Below are 24,060 nucleotides of genomic sequence, written 5' to 3' on the forward strand. Positions count from 1 at the left end.
TAGCGGTCTGCATTTCCCAACACTTCTGGAAAACAGTTTCTCACTCACTGACCAACGTCACCTGTAACATCAACTCAAGTAGAAAATGAAAAGTGACTATAAAGGATATCATTAGCTGCGGTAGGCTAAATGCATGAGAAACTACCTCCCCTTTTGGCTTAAACTAGGTTTTGTTCCCGTCCCACTCTCCTGGATTGAAGGTGACCGTTTTCTCCTCCTCATTTATCTAGAGCACACCCTGTGCACTACCGCCTCAGCGCATTCATTTTAATTGTAAACACACTCATCTCCATACCTGGTTCTGTTTAAAGGGTCTGGGAGATATGGTGGTGGTGTGGGCCGCAACGGAGCAGGGGAACACGGGGGATCACAGGACTCTCTGCTTAAAAATAGGATTACAAATGCAGATAGTTCTTGCCTCGTATAGACAAATTCCATTAGTACATATCTTCCATTATGCACGGCACATACACTGGCAGGCGAGGACGCCATCTTCCTATTCTTGACAAACTCCTCGTAGCATATAACATGTTAATACCCACACATCTAAAATCAACACTCATCTATCAACACTGTTCTTAAAAAGCACAAAACAAAACGTGCGAGCTCGACCACCACCACAGCCCAGTCAGGCAGCTAATGACAGACAGCAGTGACCCTAAAGTGAGTGAACACATGTTGGCATGATTGACGGATTTCTAAAGCTATAGTGAGTGAACACATTGGCATCGACTCCTTTCTATAGCTCCACACTGCCCAGGCCATCCATCCATCCACGGGGAGTGTATTTCTAGAGAGCGGACAGAGAAGAGAGGAGACGAGCTGCCGTGTCCGGCATCAGTCGGTCAAACATAAACAAAGCCCAGAGAGAGGGAGAGAAAAGGGGAAAGGAAACAGGAATGGAACAGAGAAAAGGAGGACACAGGGAGATCAATGCTGTGGGGGGGGTCTTTGTGTGTGATCTGATACCCACTGCTGCAACAGTCTCACATCAGCCTCTGTCTTTTAGAGAAACACAGCCCCACACAAAGGAGGAGAGGATGGAGAGATGTGTATTACTCCTGCTGTGTTGTGTGGAGAGGAGATTAGGCCCTGAGAGAGAAGGGAGGAATGCCGAGGACAAAGAAGAGATGAGGGACCACCCTGGCTTTCCAACACACACGGAAGGAAGGAAGGAAGGAAGGAAGGATGGATGGATGGATGGATGGATGGATGGATGGATGGATGGATGGATGGATGGATGGATGGATGGATGGATGGATGGATGGATGGATGGATGGATGGATGGATGGATGGATGGATGGAGGAAGGAAGGAAGGAAGGAAGGAAGGAAGGAAGGAAGGAAGGAAGGAAGGAAGGAAGGAAGGAAGGAAGGAAGGAAGGAAGGAAGGAAGGAAGGAAGGAAGGAAGGAAGGAAGGAAGGAAGGAAGGAAGGAAGGAAGGAATGCACAGTCCCACACACGGTTGGGCTACATGCAACCCCGGTCTCAGTCAGAAGTGAAAAATGTACTCTTCATATTCAGTTCCAACCCTATACCCTCTTCAGCTTAAAACTATTACTCTAAACACTGTAGCCTATATTTTAGATGTACTGCACACGTACATAGGAAAGAATGTCTGAATGGCATGCGATGTTCTTGTCCAACCCTTACAAAAGTAGCATGGCTGACACCAGTCACATGGGTGGCGCGTCAGCCAGGCTATTACAAAAACAGATCAACATGGCTTTCATTCCAGCTGTCGTCCTATCATCCTGGCATATCAACTATTATACAACTCGCTGTCCTTGGATATACCAAGCCTGAATGACCTCTAACACATTACAGAATCAGAGCGAATCATATGATCTCAAACATACTCAACTGCCTCAGCGGGCGTATAAAGTAGAAGTTCAGTTATACCATCTGAACTAAAGTGAACATTCTTTGAAATATTCTGTGGAAGTCTGAAAGGAATAATATAGTAAAAAGTCAGATATTCAATGAGAGGTTACAGAAGGTAGCCCTCCACCCCTCCATCCTTTCACTTCTCCTCCCCCGTAATAATACAGGCCTGTAATAACAGAGCTAGAGGAAGCAAGGAACTGCTACAGGAGGACAGGACCCATTGGCTCCCACTGCCTCTCTGCTCTGAGCTGTACAGATAAGATGGTACTGTAGACAGAGACCTGATTATATTAGAATAGGGCTAGGCAACCCTGTTCCTGGAGTACTGCAGGTACTGTAGGATTTTGTTCCAACTATTGGAGGTTGAACGTTCACTCCTCCGCTAAATTGTGCAGGGACTGGTCAAAGAGCCTAGACTACGCTCTCTGCTATATAGGTTACTGTACTGTATGGACCTAGCTCTACACAGAGGCAGAGAAATAGGAGAGTTCTTGAGGAATCATGCTAAACTGTTCTCTCTCTCCACCCCTGTCGATTTGAGAGGCAAGTGAGGGGTGGTGGAGGGTCCAGGCAGGGCTGTGCTCTCTCGCTCTCTCTATTCCCCTCTGTTCTCTCTCTATTCCGTCTACCTCTCTGCTCCCTCTTTCCCTGCTCAGTGTCTGTGCTTTTCGCTCTACTCGCTCGCTCTACTCTGCTCTCTCTCCATTGCTCTCTGTTTGAGGGAGATAAAGGCAGGTGAGCTGGCAGCGTTTGGGCTGAAGGGCAAGCAGGGAGAGACTGAAGGACGGACCTGAGCCGCTGACAGTGCAGACGAGTCACAGGGTAGGACGGGACGAAGCATTAATGCAATCAGACACTGGGGTGAGATCAGCATGACTCCCCCTCCTCTCCTCACCCCTCCCCTCCTCTCCTCTCAGTGCCTGGTGGTCAAATGGACTGTATCAGCTAAGGTACCAGGTAATACAAGACTCTGGTGTAAGTCCGTATAACACAGCAATACAGATCCGTTTCTGTATCATCATCATCAGGTGGAGATCAGTTTCTCATAACATCACATATCTGATCAGCAATTTTATCTATCAGCATCACCGCAAAGGACAATGCAAGGTGAGGTCAGTTCACCATTAACACGTAAATCACCTTAAAGCCCTATAAATGCAGCATCATTAGTATCTAATATAATCACAGGGGTAATTAGAGAATACCTCTTCATATAGTGTACAGTCTGGGCAGGTATTGTGGTTGTTGTTCCAGCATGATGTGGCTATTCAGCTGATTGACCACAATGTGTCTTTGCTCAAGTTCATGGCTGATGGCATCACGAGTCAGGGACAGTTTAGGTCTCTCTCACACCCCCTCCCATCTTTCTCTGTCGCGTCCAGTCTCTCCCCCGTGCCCACAGACGTTATGTCAGGCAGGGCTGGCAGGCTGGTCGGGTTCTGTCATGTCCCTGTGGCGCTAAGCTAGCTCCTTCCTTTCTGTCACCTGACAGAGCAGAGCAGAGCCATATGGCTGAGGAGCCAGAGGAGAGCCAGAGGAGAGCCAGAGGTGTGCTTCAGGAGCATGTCTGAACATCAGGGCCCCAGGCCACCAAGTAGCACCAATCTGGGCAGGCCATCTCTCAGTGGTACACCTCCAGCCCTGGGTAGCACACACCTTATCACATCCCTGAGTGTGGTGGGGGAAACACTGCGCAGTGGTCGATAGGATCAAATACAACCTGGCTGGTGTACCACAAGGAAGAGACTAAGGCTGCTATGTGTCTCTGAAGGAAGGGAATGCAGCAAGGCCACTGATCTCTCTCTTCGCCACAGCTGTTGCATCTGATGCTTTCTTCTCTTCCCTTTTTCTCTCTTTTCTTCACTGGCTCCCTGTCCTCTACCTTTCTGTTCCCCTTTTTCTCTCTTTAGTCTTTCTTGTACCCGGCCGTTCTCTGCTCTCTGAAAGGTTTCCTCTTTTCAAGATGTAAATTCCAGTGTAGAATGGTGGTCAGGTGGTTATTTTTAAGTCACTCTGGGGTTTTGTAGGACTGTTGTTACACTGTGCTATTATCCCAAAACGACCCCCTTGGAGCCATGTCCTGTGTCAGGTTTAATCAGTTAGCAGAGAGCTGGCAGATTGGTGCTGTTTTACATCTCCCCTGGAACAGCCCTAACGGATCTAGTTACGCAGAGGTGGAAATCAATCCACACCAACTCATGCTCACACACAAACACATCCATGTAAATACTCACATTTATCTCGGCAGGTTTCTTATTTGAATTTATTTTTATTTAAATGACCCTGGGCAGTCAGTCCAGCATGACTGCTATTTCCCTCTCCCAGCCTCCACTTGGCTCCATGGAAGAGCAGTCAACTTCTAGTAAATCTGTTTTCATTTCAACAACCAGGGCTTGACATTAACTTTTTTAGCCACTTGTCCTTGGACAAGTAGGACACAAAACAAAGGTCCATAACTAGAGGTCGACCGATTATGATTTTTCAACGCCAATACCGATACCGATTATTGGGGGACCGAAAAAGCCGATGCCGATTATTTTCTTCTTTTTATAATGACAATTACAACAATACTGAATGAACACTTATTTTAACTTAATATAATACATCAATAAAATCAATTTAGCCTCAAATAAATAATGAAACATGTTCAATTTGGTTTAAATAATGCAAAACAAAGTGTTGGAGAAGAAAGTAAAAGTGCAATATGTGCCATGGAAGAAAGCTAATGTTTAAGTGCCTTGCTCAGAACATGGGAACATATGAAAGCTAGTGGTTCCTTTTAACATGAGTCTTCAATATTCCCAGGTAAAAAGTTTTAGGTTGTAGTTATATTATTATAGGAATTATAGGACTATTTCTCTCTATACGATTTGTATTTCATATACCTTTGACTATTGGATGTTCTTATAGGCACTTTAGTATTGCCAGTGTAACAGTATAGCTTCCGTCCCTCTCCTCGCTCCTACCTGGGCTCAAACCAGGAACACATCGACAACAGCCACCCTCGAAGCAGTGTTACCCATGCAGAAGAAGGGAAACAACTACTCCAAGTCTCAGAGCGAGTGACGTTTGAAACGCTATTAGCGTGCACCCGGCTAACCAGCTAGCCATTTCACATCGGTTACACCAGCCTAATCTTGGGAGTTGATAGGCTTGAAGGTGTGGGTATAATTTGTGGAACGTTCCAACAGGAATCTGTTCCAAAAAACGTAAAGTAAAAGGTTGCCAACCAACAACGCATACAAAGTAGCAACGCATACAAACCTAGCTAACTAGCTGCCGAATAGGCATCAACTCACCACGTAGCTTATTCTTAATGTTTGTCCATAGGCAAACAGACATGTGAGGACAGACATTTTTCGGAATAAACGTGATGAGTGAAAAACGCAATGAAATAGACCACTCCCTACCCGGTATCTTATTCTGCCGCTATACAACTTTGCATGCGTTGTTTTTTGGAAACCTTGTTATTACGAAGTTTTTGGAATAGATTCCTGTTGGAACGTTCCAGAAATTATACCCACCCAGGTTGAAGTCATAAACAGCGCAATGCTTGAAGCACAGCAAAGGGCTGTTTGAATGAATGCTTACGAGCCTGCTGCTGCCTACCACCGCTCAGTCAGACTGCTCTATCAAATCATAGACTTAATTATAATATAATAAACACACAGAAATACGAGCCTTGGGTCATTAATATGGTCGAATCTGGAAACTATCATCTCGAAAACAAAAGTTTTTTTCTTTCAGTGACATACGGAACCGTTCCGTATTTTATCTAACGGGTGACTAAGTCTAAATATTCCTGTTAGGCATTGATGTTTATGGTTAGGTACATTGGTGCAACGATAGTACTTTTTTTGCAAATGCGCTTGTTAAATCAACACCCGTTTGATGAAAATTAACAGGCACCGTATCGATCATATGCAACGCAGGACACGTTAGATAACTTCTCTAGGGCCAGTGGGACGATTTCGTCCCACCTACGTAACAGCCAGTGGAATCCCGTGGCGTGTTATTCAAATACCTTAGAAATGCTATTACTTCAATTTCTCAAACATATGACTATTTTACACCATTTTAAAGACAAGACTCTCGTTAATCTAACCACACTGTCCAATTTCAAAAAGGCTTTACAACGAAAGCAAAACATTAGATTATGTCAGCAGAGTACCCAGCCAGAAATAATCAGACACCCATTTTTCAAGCTAGCATATAATGTCACATAAACCCAAATCACAGCTAAATGCAGCACTAACCTTTGATGATCTTCATCAGATGACAATCTTAGGACATTATGTTATACAATACATGCATGTTTTGTTCAATCAAGTTCATATTTATATCAAAAACCAGCTTTTTACATTAGCATGTGACGTTCAGAACTAGCATACCCCCCGCAAACTTCTGGTGAATTTACTAAATTACTCACGATAAACGTTCACAAAAAACATAACAATTATTTTAAGAATTATAGATACAGAACTACTCTATGCACTCGCTATGTCCGATTTTAAAATAGCTTTTCGGTGAAAGCACATTTTGCAATATTCTAAGTAGATAGCCCGGCATCACAGGGCTAGCTATTTAGACACCCAACAAGTTTAGCCCTCACCAAAGTCAGATTTACTATAAGAAAAATGTTATTACCTTTGCTGTTCTTCGTCAGAATGCACTCCCAGGACTTCTACTTCAATAACAAATGTTGGTTTGGTTCAAAATAATCCATAGTTATATCCAAATAGCAGCGTTTTATTCGTGCGTTCAAGACACTATCCGAAAGGGTAAAGAAGGGTGACGCGCACAAAAAATGTCTAAATATTCCATTACCGTACTTCGAACCATGTCAACCGCTGTTTAAAATCAATTTTTATGCCATTTTTCTCGTAAAAAAGCGATAATATTCCGACCGGGAAATCGTGTTTCAGTACAAAGAGAGAGAAAATAAAAACATGGTGTCGCCCCGTGCACGCGCCTCAGTCTGATGGTCCTCTGATAGAGCACCTACCAACGGCGCTAATATTTTTCAGCCTGGGGCTGGAATTACATCACTCAGCTTTTTCCCGGGTTCTGAGAGCCTATGGGAGCCGTAGGAAGTGTCACGTTACAGCAAAGATCCTAAGTTTTCAATAAACAGAGCCAAGAAGCCCAAGGAATGGTCTGAGAGGGTACTTCCTGTACAGAATCTTCTCAGGTTTTTGCCTGCCATATGAGTTCTGTTATACTCACAGACACCATTCAAACAGTTTTAGAAACTTTAGGGTGTTTTCTATCCAAAGCCAATAATTATATGCATATTCTAGTTTCTGGGCAGTAGTAATAACCAGATTAAATCGGGTACTTTTTTTATCCGGCGTGTAAATACTGCCCCCTAGCCCTAACAGGATAAACTAGTAATATCATCAACCATGTGTAGTTAACTAGTGATTATGTTAAGATTGATAGTTTTTTATAAGTCTAATGCTAGCTAGCAACTTACATTTGCTTCTTGCTGCCCTCGCGTTACAGGTAGTCAGCCTGTTAACCTCTATGGGCTAGGTGGGACGCTAGCGTGCCACCCGTGGTGCACTCCATCAACAGCAGGTGCATTTCAAGAGCGGCAAATTTGAATCCAAATAAATGTCAAAATTCAAATTTTTCAAACATACAACTATTTTACACCCTTTGAAAGATAAACATCTCCTTAATCTAACCACGTTTTACGATTTCAAAAAGGTTTTACGGCGAAAGCATAAATTTAGAGTATGTTAGGACAGTACATTTACAAGAGTTGTGTGTAATGTTTTGTCAATTCAAAGACAGGGTCACCAAAACCATAAAACCAGCTAAAATGATGCACTAACCTTTTACAATCTCCATCAGATGACACTCCTAGGACATTATGTTAGACAATGCATGCATTTTTAGTTCTATCAAGTTCATATTTATATCCAAAAACAGCGTTTTACTATGGCATTGATGTTGAGGAAATCGTTTCCCTCCAATAACCGGCAGTCAAGTCAGCGTCACAAATTAAATAATTAAAATTAGAAAACATTGGTAAAATATTATATTGTCATTTAAAGAAATATAGATTTACATCTCTTGAACGCAATCAACTTGCCAGATTTAAAAATAACCTTACTGGGAAATCACACTTTGCAATAATCTGAGCACTGCGCCCAGAAAAATACGCGCTGCGATACAGACTAGACGTCATGTTGGGGAGATCTAAAATCGAAAATACTATGTAAATAATACATTACCTTTGATTCTCTTCATCAGATGTCACTTCCAGGTATCACAGGTCCATAACGAATGTAGTTTTGTTCAAAAAAGCTCATCATTTATGTCCAAAAATCTCCGTCTTGTTAGCACATGATCTAAGCCAGCCGGACTTCTCGTCATGAACGAGGGGAAAAAATATATTTCCGTTCGTTCAAACATGTCAAACGTTGTATAGCATAAATCATTAGGGCCTTTTTTAACCAGAACATGAATAATATTCAAGGTGGACGAATGCATACTCTTTTATAACGTATTGGAACGAGGGTACCCAACATGAACTCGCGCGCCAGGTGTCTAATGGGACATCATCGTTCCATGGCTCTTGTTCGGTCAGATCTCCCTCCAGAAGACTCAAAACACTTTGTAAAGGCTGGTGACATCTAGTGGAAGCAATAGGAAGTGCCAAAATATTCCTAAACCCCTGTGTTTTTCAATGGGATAGGTTTAAAGTCAATACAACACATTAGGTATCCACTTCCTGTCAGAAAATGTCTCAGGGTTTTGCCTGCCAAATGAGTTCTGTTATACTCACAGACACCATTCAAACAGTTTTAGAAACTTTAGAGTGTTTTCTATCCATATATAATAAGTATATGCATATTCTAGTTACTGGGTAGGATTAGTAACCAGATTAAATCGGGTACATTTTTTTTATCCAGACGTGCAAATGCTGCCCCCTAGCCCTAACAGGTTAATCCTTGTGGAGTGCAATGTAAGGCAGGTGGTTAGAGTGTTGGACTGGTAACCGAAGGTTACAAAAACGAATCCCCCTGAACAAGGCAGTTAACCCCCGTACCTAGGCCGTCATTGTAAATAAGAATGTGTTCTTAATCTGACTTGCCTAGTTAAATAAAGGTGTAAAAAAAAACATGCAAAAAAATTAAATAAATAAATAAAATAAAATCAAAATCGGCGGCCAAAAATACCGATTGTTATGAAAACGGCCCTAATTAATCGTCCATTCCGATTAATCGGTTGACCTCTATCCGTAACACCATCAGCCAAAAGTGTGACTGAAAATGAGTGAAGTACATAGGAGGGAAGTGAAATCCTTTTCTGCACTTGCCCATAGACCATGTGTCAAACTCATTCCACGGAGGGCCGAGTGTCTGCGGGTTTTGGCTCGTCCGTTATACTTGATTGATGAATTAAGGTCACTGATTAGTAAGGAACTCCCCTACCTGGTTCTCTAGGTCTTCATTAAAGGAACAACCAAAAACCAGCAGACACTAGGCCCTCCATGGAATGTTTGACACCTCTGCCATAGACGATGTTCTCCCTCCCTAGAGGCCATCCAAAATAACGTACAAACAATTTGATTCCATTTTGTATTTCATAAAACTCATTTCTCTCCCCTCTCACACAATGTATTGTGCTCTCTCTCTGTCTGTCTTTTACTCTCCCTATGTTGTGCACTTTCCCTCAGTCTCTATCATTAGTCTGCTGCAGGAGACAACATACTGACATGAAAGCAGAACAAAATTATACAACACATTCCCCTGACAAGAGATCCAATCAAACCATCATAACGACTCAAACAACAGGAGAAGTGTTCACCCTAAACTGTCTCTCTCTGCTCTCCTCTCCCTGACCCTTTCAAACAACTACAGCACCACAGCCATGTCAAATTTAAATTGTTCTATTTCATTGACTCTCTCTCAGCAGCATTCTCCCCTACTTCCACATCCCATTTGAATGTGAGGTGCAAGACATTTAGCCAGCTCCCCCATTAGAGATAAATACAGTTCAATGTGACAAGAGTGGGACTCTGGAGTCTAACAATGTGAAGGTTGGTCAAGAACAAGACTGCGCTACAAAGGAGCCATTTGATAAGGGCTTCTGTTCGGTATTCATGACGAGGACAGAGAGAACACCATTAGAGCCTAATGTTAATGAGAAACATTTGAATGACAAAGCATGGACATTATGCGGACATCAGAAGTATTTAACCACAGTCAATGAACACATTGCCTGTGTCCCAACTGGCACGCTATTCCCTATTTAGTGTGCTACTTTTGACCAGGATCCATAGGGGGCATCATTAGGGCTCTGGTCAAAAGGATTGCACTATATAGAGAATAGGGTGCCATTTTAATTAACACATAGGGATTCTTAGAAGGTAAGAGACTCATTCCCGGGAGAAAACTTTGGTCTCTAATTACAGTGAGTGCAGAAACTACAGATGTTGCTTATAGTATTGATTCAAACCTATATGGAGACCTGTGTGTGTGTGTGTGTGTGTGTGTGTGTGTGTGTGTGTGTGTGTGTGTGTGTGTGTGTGTGTGTGTGTGTGTGTGTGAGAATCAAACTATTTGTCACAAGCGCCGAATACAACAGCTGTAGATCTTACCGTGAAATGCTTACTTACAAGCCCTTAACCAACAATGTAGTTCAAGAGAGTTAATAAGATATTTATCAAATAAATTAAAGTAAAAAATAATAAGAAAAAGTAACACAATAAGAAAAACGAGGCTATATACAGGGGATACCGAGTCAGTGTGCGGGGGTACAGGTTAGTTGAGGTAATATGTACATGTAGATAGGGGTGAAGTGACTATGCATAGATAATAAACAGCAAGTAGCAGCAGTGTACAAAAAGGGGGGGGGGGGGGGTCAACGTAAATACTCCGGTGGCGATTCTATTAATTATTCAGCAGTCTTATAGCTTGGGGGGTAAAAGCTGTTGAGGAGCCTTTCGGTACCAGACTTGGCGCTCCGGTAGCAGAGAAAGGTATAAGTGTGTGTATAAGTGTGTGTGTATATAAGTGTGCGCGTGCATGCGTGTCTATAGGCTTCAAACCTTTAAAGAGCTGTGTGTTGAGTTAATGAGCGATGTATTCAAATTGGGAAAAAAATATTACAAATACATGGTAGTCATTTATCAGATGTTCTTATCTAGAGAGACTTACAGGAGCAGTTAGGGTTAAGTGCCTTGCTCAAGGACACAGACAGATTTTTTATCTAGTCGGCTCAGGGATTCGAACCAGCGACCTTTTGGTTACTGGCCAAACGCTCTTAACCGCTAGGCTAATTTCACAGTAATAAAATGTATATACCTTGCAAAGTATGGTTAATTTATCATTATAAACTGAGTGGTTTGAACCCTGAATGCTGATTGGCTGAAAGCCGTGGTGTATCAGAAAAACATGTATTTTTGCTTCTTTAACTACATTGGTAACCAGTTTATAATAGCAAAAAGGCACCTCGGGTGTTTGTCATACATGGACAATATACCACGGCTAAGGGCTGTATCCTAGCACTCCGCATTGCGTCGTGCTTAAGAACAGCCCTTAGCCGTGGTATATTGGCCATATACCACACCCCCCTCGGGCCTTATTGCTTAAGTATTTACAGGTCATTTAAGGTAGACGTGTACTGTAGGATCAAGAAAATGGAGATAGCAACTCAACACCGGAAACTCAAAATGATAAAGAGAGAAAGAACTGAAGTTCTCAAGGAGGACTGGTAAAGTTCAATCTCTGTTTAAGAACAGTCTCTTTCTCACTCCAGAGAGAGTAAATCTAACCTGCGACCTAAAGACATTTATCTTGTCCAAAAAGACCAACTCAATTTCCCTCCCTGCATAAATTTGGTTGTTAAATATAGCCAAGTCCAAACTGAGCAGAGACATCAGAAAGAAAGAAAAAATAAGACCGTTTTGGAATACAAATGCCTGGGTCTGGGGCTAGGGTATACAGATGGGGCATGGGCATGGGCTGGATCTGGCAGTAGGGTATAGCGCTCGGTCTCGGGTTAAATCTGGGTCTAGAACTGGGCTGATTGTATGCAGTGAAGGGCTCTGTCTCTGTCCTGTAAGAAGATGTCCACTATATACTGATTATACATCTCTAATGTAAAGAAAGTACAGGACTAGATGTGAGTCTAGGTCCAGTCCTGGTCTTGCTTTGTGCTGTGCAGGGACCAGTCTCCCTCCACCCTGGCCTTATCCTGCTCTGTGAGGAGATGGCGGGAGGAGAGGATGGCCAGTGAATTCTGATTACACCTCTGTCATTTAAAGTAATGAGAGGAGCTCATGCTCTAGTGGCTCCTGCTTCCCCCCGGCGGACCAGACGCCAGCCAGCCACCGTTCTGTTAAAGGCCACACTGACCCACCACTGATTGGGGATGACACACAGCAGTCAGGGTGTGTGTGTGTGTGTGTGCCCGCGATCACTCTGACAGATGGACAGACTAATCGTCATTCTGACAGGAAGAGGGATATGGTTATACAGACAGACAAAGAGAGAGAGAGATAGGACACAGGGTTGTGCTCAGACACAGGATTTCCCTTCCGGAAACCACGCAGAAAGAGCGAGAGGACAAGGAAAGGGGAGAGAGAAAGGACCACGGGGGGGGGGGGGGGGGGGGGGGGGGGGGGGGGGGGGGCCCGGAGAGGACAGGAGAGCGAGAAAGGACCACAGGAGAGGACAGGAGAGAGAGAGGGAAAGGACCACAGGAGATAACAGGAGAGAGAAAGAAAGGACCACGGGGGGAGAGAGAGAGGGAAAGGACCACAGGAGAGAGAGAGAGGGAAAGGACAGGACCACAGGAAAGAGAGAAAGGACAGGAAGGGACCACAGGAGAGAGAGAAAGGGAAGGACAGAGAGAGAGAGAGAGAGAGAGAGAGAGAGAGAGAGAGAGAGAGAGAGGCGAGAGGAGAGAGGCGAGAGGAGAGAGGAGAGAGAGAGGGAGGGAGAGGAGAGAGGGAGGGAAAGGACCACAGGAGAGGAGAGGGACAGGGAGAGAGAGAGAGAGAGAGAGAGAGAGAGAGAGAGAGAGAGAGAGAGAGAGAGGGAAAGGAGCACAGGAGAGAGAGAGAGAGACAGAGAGGGAGACAGAGAGAGAGACAGAGAGCCAGAGAGAGAGCCAGAGAGAGAGAGAGACAGAGAGAGAGAGAGGAGAGAGAGAGAAAGGACCACGGGTGGAGAGAGAGAGGGAAAGAACCACAGGAGAGAGAGAGGGAAAGGACAGGACCACAGGAAAGAGAGAGGGAAAGGACCACAGAGAGAGAGAAAGGACCACAGGAGAGAGAGAAAGGACAGGAAGGGACCACAGGAGAGAGGGAGAGAGAGAGGAAAGGACCACAGGAGAGAGGAAAGGACCACAGGAAGAGAGGGGAAAGACCACAGGAGAGAGGGAAAGGACAGGAAGGGACCACAGGAGAGAGGGAGAGAGAGAGAGAGGGAAAGGAGCACAGGAGAGAGAGAGAGAGAGACAGAGAGAGAGACAGAGAGAGAGAGGGAGAGGAGAGGAGAGAAAGGACCACAGGAGAGGACAGGAGAGAGCGAGGGAAAGGACCACAGGAGAGGACAGGAGAGAGAGAGGGAAAGGAGCACAGGAGAGGACAGGAGAGAGAGAGGAGAGGAGCACAGGAGAGGACAGAGAGAGAGAGAGAGAGAGAGAGAGAGAGAGAGAGAGAGAGAGAGAGAGAGTGAGTGAGAGCGAGAGAGAGAGAGGGGAGAGAGAGAGAGAGGAGAGAGAGAAAGGACCACAGGAGAGGACAGGAGAGAGCGAGAGACAGAGAGAAAGGACCACAGGAGACAGAGAGAGACAGAGACAGAGAGAGACAGAGACAGAGAGAGACAGAGACAGAGAGAGACAGAGACAGAGACAGAGAGAGACAGAGAGAGAGAGACAGAGAGAGAGAGACAGAGAGAGACAGAGAGAGACAGAGAGAGACAGAGAGAGAGAGAGAGAGAGAGAGAGGAGCACAGAGAGAGAGAGAGAGAGAGAGAAAGGAGCACAGGAGAGAGAGAGACAGAGGGAAAGGAGCACAGGAGAGAGAGAGACAGAGAGACAGAGAGACGAGACAGAGACAGAGAGCGAGAGAGAGAGAGAGAGAGAGAGAGAGAGGGAGAGAGAGAGAGAGAGAGAGAGAGAGAGAAAGGACCACAGGAGAGAGCAAGAGAGAGAGGGAAAGGACCACGGGGGGAGAGAGAGACAGAGGGAAAGGAGCACAGGAGAGAGAGACAGAGAGAGATGTTGGGTTAGGATTTGTAACTGTATAAAACATTTAACCTGAACAGACACAAAAAAGGAAAGGAACACAGGAGAGGAGAGAAAAGAGAGAGAAAGGACCACAGGAGAGGAGAGGAGAAAAGAAAAGGGAAAAGAAAAAGGAGAAAGGGGGGAAAGACAAAGAGAAAGAGAGAGAGGACCACAGGAAAGAGAGAGGACCACAGGAAAGAGAGAGGACCACAGGAGAGAGAGAGAGAGAGAGAGAGAGAGAGAGAGAGAGGGAAAGGACCACAGCAGAGGACAGGAGAGAGCGAGAGAGAGAGGGAAAGGACCATAGGAGAGGACAGGAGAGAGCGAGAGAGAGGGGGAAAGGACCACAGGAGAGGACGAGAGAGAGAGAAAGAGAGAGAGGGAAAGGACCACAGGAGAGGACAGGAGAGAGAGGAAGATGAGAGGAAGCTCACCATCGATCCTGCTGACCAACTCCTCCAGAGCCTTGACTTTCCTTTGGATCCCCGGCTGGGCAAATGTGTAGTTGTCCTTGATTGGAGAGAGAGAGAGAAATGAATTTCACAGCAAGGTGAGGCCTGACTTACTAGGGGTGATGGCCGCACTATTATCAATTTTACTTAAAAACAGAGACAAGTTTGTTGTCCCAAACTGCTGCTTCAAACGCTCATGTACTTCAGTAAAGAAAAAGAGGATTTGTGTGAGGAATAGTAATGACGACAGACGAACAAACAACTATGTATACTAGCTGAGGGACACTGACACAGTCTCATTCAAGGGTGAGCAACTAGCAACCACAGCTCGTGATCACCCTGTGGCCATTTCGAAGAGAAAGGGAGGTCACACACAGAGAGACAGAGAGAAGGTGAGAGAGTGAGATCAGGAGGTGAGCTGTCCTCTCAACCACTAAACACAAACTGACAGGAGATTAAATGCAACATTTACAGACTAAATGCAAATATCAGCAGCAGGGCTTGAAGGGGGACTGAAGTCACAGATTTTTCATCCATTATCACCCTCCTCATTACTACATTTGACTGTTTTGGGACTAGAAAGTATGTTTAGTTCCTCTAAGTACTGAGACCATTATACATGCAATGTCACCTTTAGTCACAGTATGAATAGATGACAGGTCTTGAAGAGGTAATGATGTCTCCTTATAGCATAGTGAAGAGGTTATCCATCTAAAGATCAGCTTTATACAACTCCATTTAGAGAGTGCTTATGGGTCTGCTAATAACATAGGCCAACAGTAATTGGAAATTGGAAAGTCACTTTTGTTTGAGGTTTGTCCTAATGTTCAAACTGCCATTGGAAGTGGACTTTACATAGTGGAGCAAGTCACGTTCATTTGACATTTGCAGACAAGCCCAGTTTTAAATCCTAATGTACATTTAAGTAATCAAATCATTTCTTATTTGATTATTAAGGCCTTCGGGGATGAAAAGCAACAACCTCACATCAGGCCTTGGATCTAGCCTGCATTTACGAAACTATAAATGATTAAATCATAGGCTGAGTCTCTAAGTTTAAGTTATTACAAACGTGTGTGTGTGTGTGTGTGTGTGTGTGTGTGTGTGACTGCATTCTGAGCCATGGGAAGTACTATGGAGGGAGTGTGGCTATGCTGCTGATGTGTTGCACTTGTAGAGAGAGCTGCAAAGACAAGGTGAGAGAGAGAGGGAGTGACAGAGGAAGCGTTAGAGAGTGACAGAGGGAGCGACTGAGTGAGACAGAGCGACAGAGGGAGGGGTAGCGCGACAGAGGGAGGGGTAGCGCGACAGAGCGACAGAGGGAGGGGTAGCGCGACAGAGCGACAGAGGGAGGGGTAGCGAGACAGAGCGACAGAGGGAGGGGTAGCGAGACAGAGCGACAGAGGGAGGGGTAGCGAGACAGAGCGACAGAGGGAGGGGTAGCGAGACAGAGCGACAGAGGGAGGGGTAGCGAGACAGAGCGACAGAGGGAGGGGTAGCGAGACAGAGCGACAGAGGGAGGGGTAGCGAGACAGAGCGACAGAGGGAGGGGTAGCGAGACAGAGCGACAGAGGGAGGGGTAGCGAGACAGAGCGACAGAGGGAGGGGTAGCGAGACAGAGCGACAGAGGGAGGGGTAGCGAGACAGAGCGACAGAGGGAGGGGTAGCGAGACAGAGCGACAGAGGGAGGGGTAGCGAGACAGAGCGACAGAGGGAGGGGTAGCGAGACAGAGCGACAGAGGGAGGGGTAGCGAGACAGAGCGACAGAGGGAGGGGGAGCAAGACAGAGCGACAGAGGGAGCGAGGGCGACTTAGAGGGAGCGTTACAGAGCGAGCGAGACAGAGAGAGCGAGCGAGACACAGAGAGCGAGCGAGACACAGAGAGCGCGAGCGAGACACAGAGAGAGCGAGCGAGACACAGAGAGCGAGCGAGACACAGAGAGAGCGAGCGAGACACAGAGAGAGCGAGCGAGACACAGAGAGAGCGAGCGAGCGAGACAGAGAGAGCGAGCGAGCGAGACAGAGAGAGCGAGCGAGACTGTCTCGCGAGGCACGGGGGGGAAGCGAGACGCGGGGGGGAGGCGAGACGGGGGGGGGGCGAGACGGGGGGGGGCGGGACGCAGGGGGGGGACGCAGGGGGGGACGCAGGGGGGGGCGAGAGACAGCGGGGAGCGAGAGACAGCGGGGAGCGAGAGACAGCGGGGAGCGAGAGACAGCGGGGAACGAGAGACAGCGGGGAGCGAGAGACAGCGGGGAGCGAGAGACAGGGGGGGAGCGAGAGACAGGGGGGGAGCGAGAGACAGGGGGGGAGCGAGAGACAGGGGGGGAGCGAGAGACAGGGGGGGAGCGAGAGACAGAGGGGAGCGAGAGACAGGGGGGGAGCGAGAGACAGGGGGGGAGCGAGAGACAGAGGGGAGCGAGAGACAGGGGGGGAGCGAGAGACAGGGGGGGAGCGAGAGACATTAACCGATAAACAATTGCTGCCCGACCTTCAGGCTTAACTGTGCATCCTGCAGTGAGCGTTCTGGGGCCTGAGTGTTGTGGCCATGAATACAGGAGTGGTTCTGGATACAACACACTACTGACAGAGGGGGAAAGAGAGGGAGAAAGATGGAGATAAAGAGAAACCTTGGCCTACCATCACCTCTCCCTTCACTGTGACCTCCCAGTGCTACTGTACAGCCCAGCTATAAGAAGCTACTTCCAGAAAAGAATACACTATGCAGATTATGACAAGGATTTCACGTAGGCTGACAGAGAAATTATATTTCAATGGCTGACATGGATTCAGAAGTACACAGCAGTACCGGGTGAAGGCATTTTCAGCCATCCTCGCTCCCAAGTGTTACCTCTACTCCTCATCCAAGTCCATTCAACAGGAGTCAGTCCATTCTCCTATAGTGCAGCTCCAGGACCAGACCATTGAGTTTTCTGAACCCCTCAGTTCAATACAGTGAGATCATATCTGGTTTGATGGGCTTTATTAGAGAGAGTAGGGATTGAGACTTTCTGGCTCCATCTGCACATGTGCAGTAGCCATGTCCTCAGGTCAACAGACCATAATATGCTGCCCAGGCACAGCTGGTCTCCCAGGTTACTGCTCCCTCCGCGCCCTTCATCTCTCTCCTTCCCTCTTTCGCTGTGCCTAAATGCAATTACCTGTTCAGAGAGTGAGCAGTTGGCCAGTTTGAAGCATGCATTAAGACTAACCAAGAGCCCACAGGCACCAATAATTACATCAGCTTTAAGATCCCTTGCTTTAATGAACTAGCTACTGTACCTCTCCCTCTGGTCCACTGGAAAACGCTGCTCCATGCAGAGAGTCGTAAATAGGGAGGGGGGAGATATTTTTGTTCCTTACGGACACATTCTCAAATTCTTAAACATCTGCAAATTATCCAGGCATCAAAGTGTCACCAACAAAAAGGTCAACAATAGCCATATAGCAAACGCACCCTATGGCATTCCTTTTCCACGTGTACTGTATAACACTTTTCGGCAGTGCTCAAAGCATGCTATTCCGAGAACAGAATTTACTTTTCAACTCAATGGGCCCAATCAGTCCTCCATGACAACAGAATCATAAACAAGAGAGGAGGCTAATAAGTCCTTCGTTTTTGGGTTATGTGCAGGTAAACAATTGGGCTAATCTATAATTCCATATTTCCAAGTCCTATTCTTGAAGACCAACAGGTATTCAATTAATTGGAACGACTGGACTTTGGTTTATAATGTAAAGAAATGGCCGAATTGTATTATTATTTGTAGAATAAAGCAATGGGTTAGAAGAAGCCTACAAAACCAACCCATAAATTAAAATGCAACATCCATTTATGGCCAGCTACGTGAACTCTAAACAATGATTTTTCCTGCAATAGATGTTCAAATCAGTAATATTATTGTCTTCTTCTAATGCCTCTTAAGGGGAATGTAATCTAAAAGTAATCAGATTACGTTACTGAGTGTGGGTAATCCAAAAGATAATTTACTGATTACAATTGAGGACAGGTAACTTGTAACTGTAACGGATTATATTTAGAAAGTAAACTACCCAACCCTGAGGCTAAGCATGCTTAACACCTGGCCTACTACAGAGCACTAGAGAAGAAGGGAGTGAGGCCACAGTGCAAGTGTTATGGTACGCTTAACCTGACCTATAGCACTCAGATGACACCCTGTGATCTAGACTGTCCAGCTCAGTCAGAGGTCAGTATGAACACAGTGTGATGCTGTCTCTCATATCTGCTTCTCTCGCCCCACCTCTCCCCCCCTCTCGCCCCCTCCTGCCCCCTCTTTCTCTATCCCTCCCTTCTTCCTCCCTTTCTCGCTCCCCATTTCTCCACAAAGCCCCAGCTCTAGACTGTCTGTTATAAAGTATTTGACTCGAGCTTTGAACCTCTGAGGCAATGGCAGGACATCTCCACATTCCACACTTTGTTCTTCTTTCTTTTATTTTCTCGCTGTTCTGTTATTCTCAACTAGAAACTGAGCCATCGGGTCACTGTCTGTCTCTGTCACGTCTCTGCCCTCACCAACAATGACAAACTATTCCCCCCTTTTCATCCCAGGAATGACAAGAATCTCACGATCGATGTAAGGCCAATGATGTTTTCAGGGCTGCCATTTCTTCCCCTTTCTATTCTGTTAGTGGCCAAACAATGTAGGACAATCTTTGGCGACTGAGGCTATTTATTGTATGTGTCGGCGCCAATCAACAAAGTGAACAACAACAACAGAGGACAACAGAGAAAGTGTGCCTGCCTGTTTGTCTGGAGGCGTCTGTTACAGAGATGACAGCTACAGATAACCCTGAGTCACAATAGACCTGCTGAACACCGGGCTGTATACACACACCCATACAAACACACAGGGGGCATGTTGAGGAGGACAAAGATGTATTGACGCACCTCCATCAACATTCTCTCCATCCATCTCTCCCTCTGCTGACTGGCGGATGGCTCTGTGTGTGTGTGTGTGTGTGTGTGTGTGTGTGTGTGTGTGTGTGTGTGTGTGTGTGTGTGTGTGTGTGTGTGTGTGTGTGTTCAGGGATAACCTGGCTCCTCACTGCGAGGGAACAATCAGCAATCATGGGCTTATCGAAGAAATATTTCCCTGACACTGAGAACCTGTCCTCTCCTCCCCCTACATTCCCTTGCCTCTCTAATTCTAAGACTCATTGATTGGGAGTGCTCTGACATATTGTAACGGGGTCTGCGAGGCACTTAAATGCGCATGTGAATGGGGTCTTATAGTTTGAGTATGTGTTGGATGTGTCAGAGAAAGGAATGAATAGAGCGAGAGCGGGAGTGTTGGCTTTGTGTGTGTGTCAGAAACAAGGAGAATATGAGTGACGGGTCTCTATCAGCTGTGTGATTGAGTAGCTTGCAGAGCTGAAAAAGAGGCATCCAGCTGTCAATAAAAAGGTAGGAGAGAGAGCCGCAGTCAGGCAGAAAAACTCCCTCTTCCCCCTGCCTCCACAGGTCCCCATCCCTCCCCGTCTCATTCCATTCTTCATGTCTCTCCCTCTCAATGTCTCCCCCCTGCCTGCCTGCCACCCTCCCTCTGCCTGAGTCTCACTTCCAATGTTTCTCCTTACATCCCCATTGTTTCATTCTCCTCTCTCCAGGGCTCACGGGTCACTACTTCACAGGAAAGCCATTTGAACGTAAACCTTTTTTTTTTTTTATCAAAATGTGTTTTTTGGCATCAATGCCTTTTCGAACATGTGAACTTTCATGTGCCTTAATATCAAACTTGTATGCCATCTGTAAGTAGGAATAAAATTGTTAAATTACGAGTCCAGTTGGTTTAGCCAAAGAAATAGACAACAACCTTCCCGCTAGCCATGATTGGCTGAGATAATGAGTGGTCTGGACATGCCGAGAGATGAGTTTGGATTGGTCTGCAATATAGCACGCGTCTGCCTATTTGAGCTCGTCAGTATGTCTGGGTAATCCTGTCCAACGTGGTATTTTGTATTTATTCATGTATTGTGTATTAAAACTGCAGATGTGTTGCTCACCACTTTCTGGCGGAGTTTTCAAAGCAGTGGAAGTGACATCATGAGTTGGGATTATGGTTCATTGTTTACCTAGTTAGCTGAGTGTGCCAGAGAGCGCAGAATAACTGATTAATTTACGAACGTTCAAAACCTGGTGAATATGGTCGTGTCAGTAAACTCATCGGCCAGAGCGTCCGGTGTGCGCTCTGAACGCGAAAAGCTCAATTTATGAACGGACAATCTGACAGCACAGTTGCACAGTCACCAACGCTCTGGAAAACATAACAGCTCTGCTAGGGCGGGTAATGTTCAGAGAGCTGTTCTCGCTCTCACTTAGATGTCTGGAAGTAGCTAGCGTGGGTGCTTGACTGCTGTTGTTAATACATTAAGATCAACCCTTAAAGAGATGGGTGGGGCTAAAGCTTAAGAGGGTGTGAATGATGCTGAATGGGTGGAGACAAAGAAGGGCTCTCCAACAGTACAGTAGAACCAAAACATTCCAAGGCCATTTTCTCAAAAGTGAGTTTACAAGTTTAGCAAAATTACTTTCCCATTGTTCCTCAACTGTAGTGTATGATACCCGGAATATTTGCATTGTGTGCCCCCCCCCCCCCCCCCCAACCCCTCTTTTACGCTGCTGCTACTCTGTTTATCATATACGCTAAGTCACTAACTATACATTCATGTACATACTACCTCAATTGGCCCGACCAACCAGTGCTCCCACACATTGGCTAACCGGGCTATCTGCATTGTGTCCCCCCACCCACCAACCCCTCTTTTACGCTACCGCTACTCTCTGTTCATCATATATGCATAGTCACTTTAACCATATCTACATGTACATACTACCGCAATCAGCCTGACTAACCGGTGTCTGTATGTAGCCTCGCTACTTTTATAGCCTCGCACCTGTATATAGCCTGTCTTTTTACTGTTTTATTTCTTTACCAACCTATTGTTCACCTAATACCTTTTTTGCACTATTGGTTAGAGCCTGTAAGTAAGCATTTCACTGTAAGGTCTATCTACACCGGTTGTATTCAGCGCACTTGACAAATAAACTTTGATTTGATGATAAACCATTTTGTAGCTCGGAGTCTACTGTTATCCAATGTAAAAAACACAATTTCAAATGTTGCTACATAAGATCGATTTGAGCCAGTCGGTCACATTTAGTCACATTTTGCGACCCTTTGATTTGCTTGTGCAAGAAAAATGTACAAATGTTTACACTAGGAGGCTAAAACTATGATTTGGTTAAACAGAAAGGTAAAATGATCCTCATGATTCTTGTAATGAAAATGTCTGCCTGCCCCTGTACCTTTTTCGCTGGGTCCTGCTGCTGTGTTGAGCGAGCCACTCTCTCCTTACCCAGGAAAAAGTCGTTCTGATTGGATACATTTTTTAAAATCCTATAGTGGGGAAAACACAGCGACCCTGTTGTTACAGTTAAGGAGGTTCTCAGCTTTCTGTACTTTTTTTTTTAATCAACTCTCAATTTTGAGCTCAATAGCAACTCTTTTACAACCAAGACATTTGATATGGCTTTGAGTTACAGAGCGCGAGAAATACGCATTGTCCATTGCGATTGCATAGGCCTCACTGGGCGGTAGGCTACAACTGTAACGGTTTATGGCGATTACATTAACTTTTAGGCTAATACATGGCTACTAGTGGATATTACAGTATATTTAGAGTCATTTTAACAGTAAAATGTAACAGCATAATTGTCTACAAAAAATGCATGACAATCACTGGATTAGGTTGCACATTAGAATATTTTGAAACAGAACATGAATATATATAAATATATAACTGAATACCATCTTAGTAGTCTATTACACTTTTTAACAAAGTACTGACTTATTAAGACGCTACAATTTTGTTCTATCACGTGACGCCTCGAAGAAAAATTGGTGCGACCAAATTATGGACTTGTGCCACCAACTGAAAATGTTTGTCTGGAGCCTTGCTTTCCCTGGCTCTCCCTGGCTCTCCTCCCTCTCTCCATGTCTCCCCCACCTCCCTCCTGGGCACAGATGAATGAATCTAATTGGCAGGGGTGCGCAAGGGTGAGATATTCCCCCAAACAGAGACTGGCATTACCCAGCCCTGGGCTCCAACCACAGCCACCCCCACACAGAGGCACACCATTCACAGCTGAAGCTGAACCGGGCAGAAGCTATGAGTCATGGTCCTGTTTAAACATCCCAGAGGAGTAATACCAGGATAGCAACCCACTGCACCTCTCACTACATCACCTCAACACTGGCGGCACCATCAGGCGGCACCATCGGCGGCCCCGCAGGCGGCACCAGCCTCCCACAGCAGGGACCCTAGCTCACAGCTACACCAGCAGAAAGTCAAGTGTGTGTGCGGTCTCTCCAGTTGCTTGTGAGACAGACATTACACAAACCTTGCTCTTAATCCAGCCTTCTACCTACGTCAGGGATGGGCAACTGGCAGCCCCCTTTTGAAGGCTCTCGGGTCAATTATTATTTGACCATGCTGGTCATTTATTAACATTTTAACATTTTAACATCTTGACCATGTTCTGTTATAATATCCACCCTGCACAGCCAGAAGAGGACTGGCCACCCCTCATAGCCTGGTTCCTCTCCAGGCTTCTTCCTAGGTTTTTGGCCTTTCTAGGGAGTTTTTCCTAGGGAGTTTTTCCTAGCCACCGTGCTTCTTTCACATGCTTTGCTTGCTGTTTGGGGTTTTAGGCTGGGTTTCTGTACAGCACTTTGAGATATCAGCTGATGTATGAAGGGCTATATAAAAATACATTTGATTGATTTGATTTGAATTCCCCCTAGTCGGGGTCGCAACTGTTGCCAGAGAATGTTATGATCATTTCTCTACCATAAACCCCCTCCAATGTGTAACCACAACAGCCCAGGACCTCCACATCCTGCTTCTTCACCTGCGGGATCGTCTGAGACCAGCCAACTGGACACCTGATTAACTACATGTGAAGGAGATGTGTTGCGCTGCATGAGGCAAATGGTGGTCACACCAGATAATGACTGGTATTCTGATCCACACCCCTATTTTTTTTAAGGTATTTGTAACTAACAGATGCTTAGATTATAGCTAAATGAATTTATTTCAATTAACTGATTTCCTAATATGAACTTTAACTCAGTAAAATCTTTGAAAGTGTTGCATGTTGCGTTTATATTTTTGTTCAGTATAGTTTAGCGGCCAGCTATCTAAACTTATCATGGTCAAATTACCGGCCAGGGGTCAGTCATGTTAGTCAGTCTCATTTAGTAAATATTTTCTTGATTCTATTTTCTTAAAACTGCACTGTTGGTTAAGGGATTGTAAGTAAGCATTTCATAGTAAGGTCTACACGTTGTATTCGGCGCACGTAACAAATACAATTGGATTATAATTTTTATTTAAAGTGATCGTATGGTTGTAAATAAACTCAGAAAAAAAATTAAATGTCCTCTCACTG

The 24,060-nt window shown here is 45.5% G+C and overlaps 1 protein-coding gene across 3 annotated transcripts in view; it reads right to left on the reverse strand.

The window, feature by feature from the left end:
* Positions 1 to 24,060, reverse strand: part of tbc1d22a (TBC1 domain family, member 22a) — a 217,091-nt gene that overhangs the window by 61,857 nt on the left and 131,174 nt on the right. For all 3 annotated transcript variants that reach the window (XM_014152784.3, XM_014152781.3, XM_014152782.3), the window contains one exon: positions 14,573 to 14,648. In XM_014152784.3, coding sequence (XP_014008259.1) covers positions 14,573 to 14,648 — 76 coding nt within the window. The remainder of the gene's footprint in view (positions 1 to 14,572; positions 14,649 to 24,060) is intronic.

The sequence above is a fragment of the Salmo salar genome, chromosome 17 (assembly GCF_965601325.2).
Source record: "Salmo salar chromosome 17, fSalSal1, whole genome shotgun sequence".
Classification (NCBI taxonomy): Eukaryota; Metazoa; Chordata; class Actinopteri; order Salmoniformes; family Salmonidae; genus Salmo; species Salmo salar.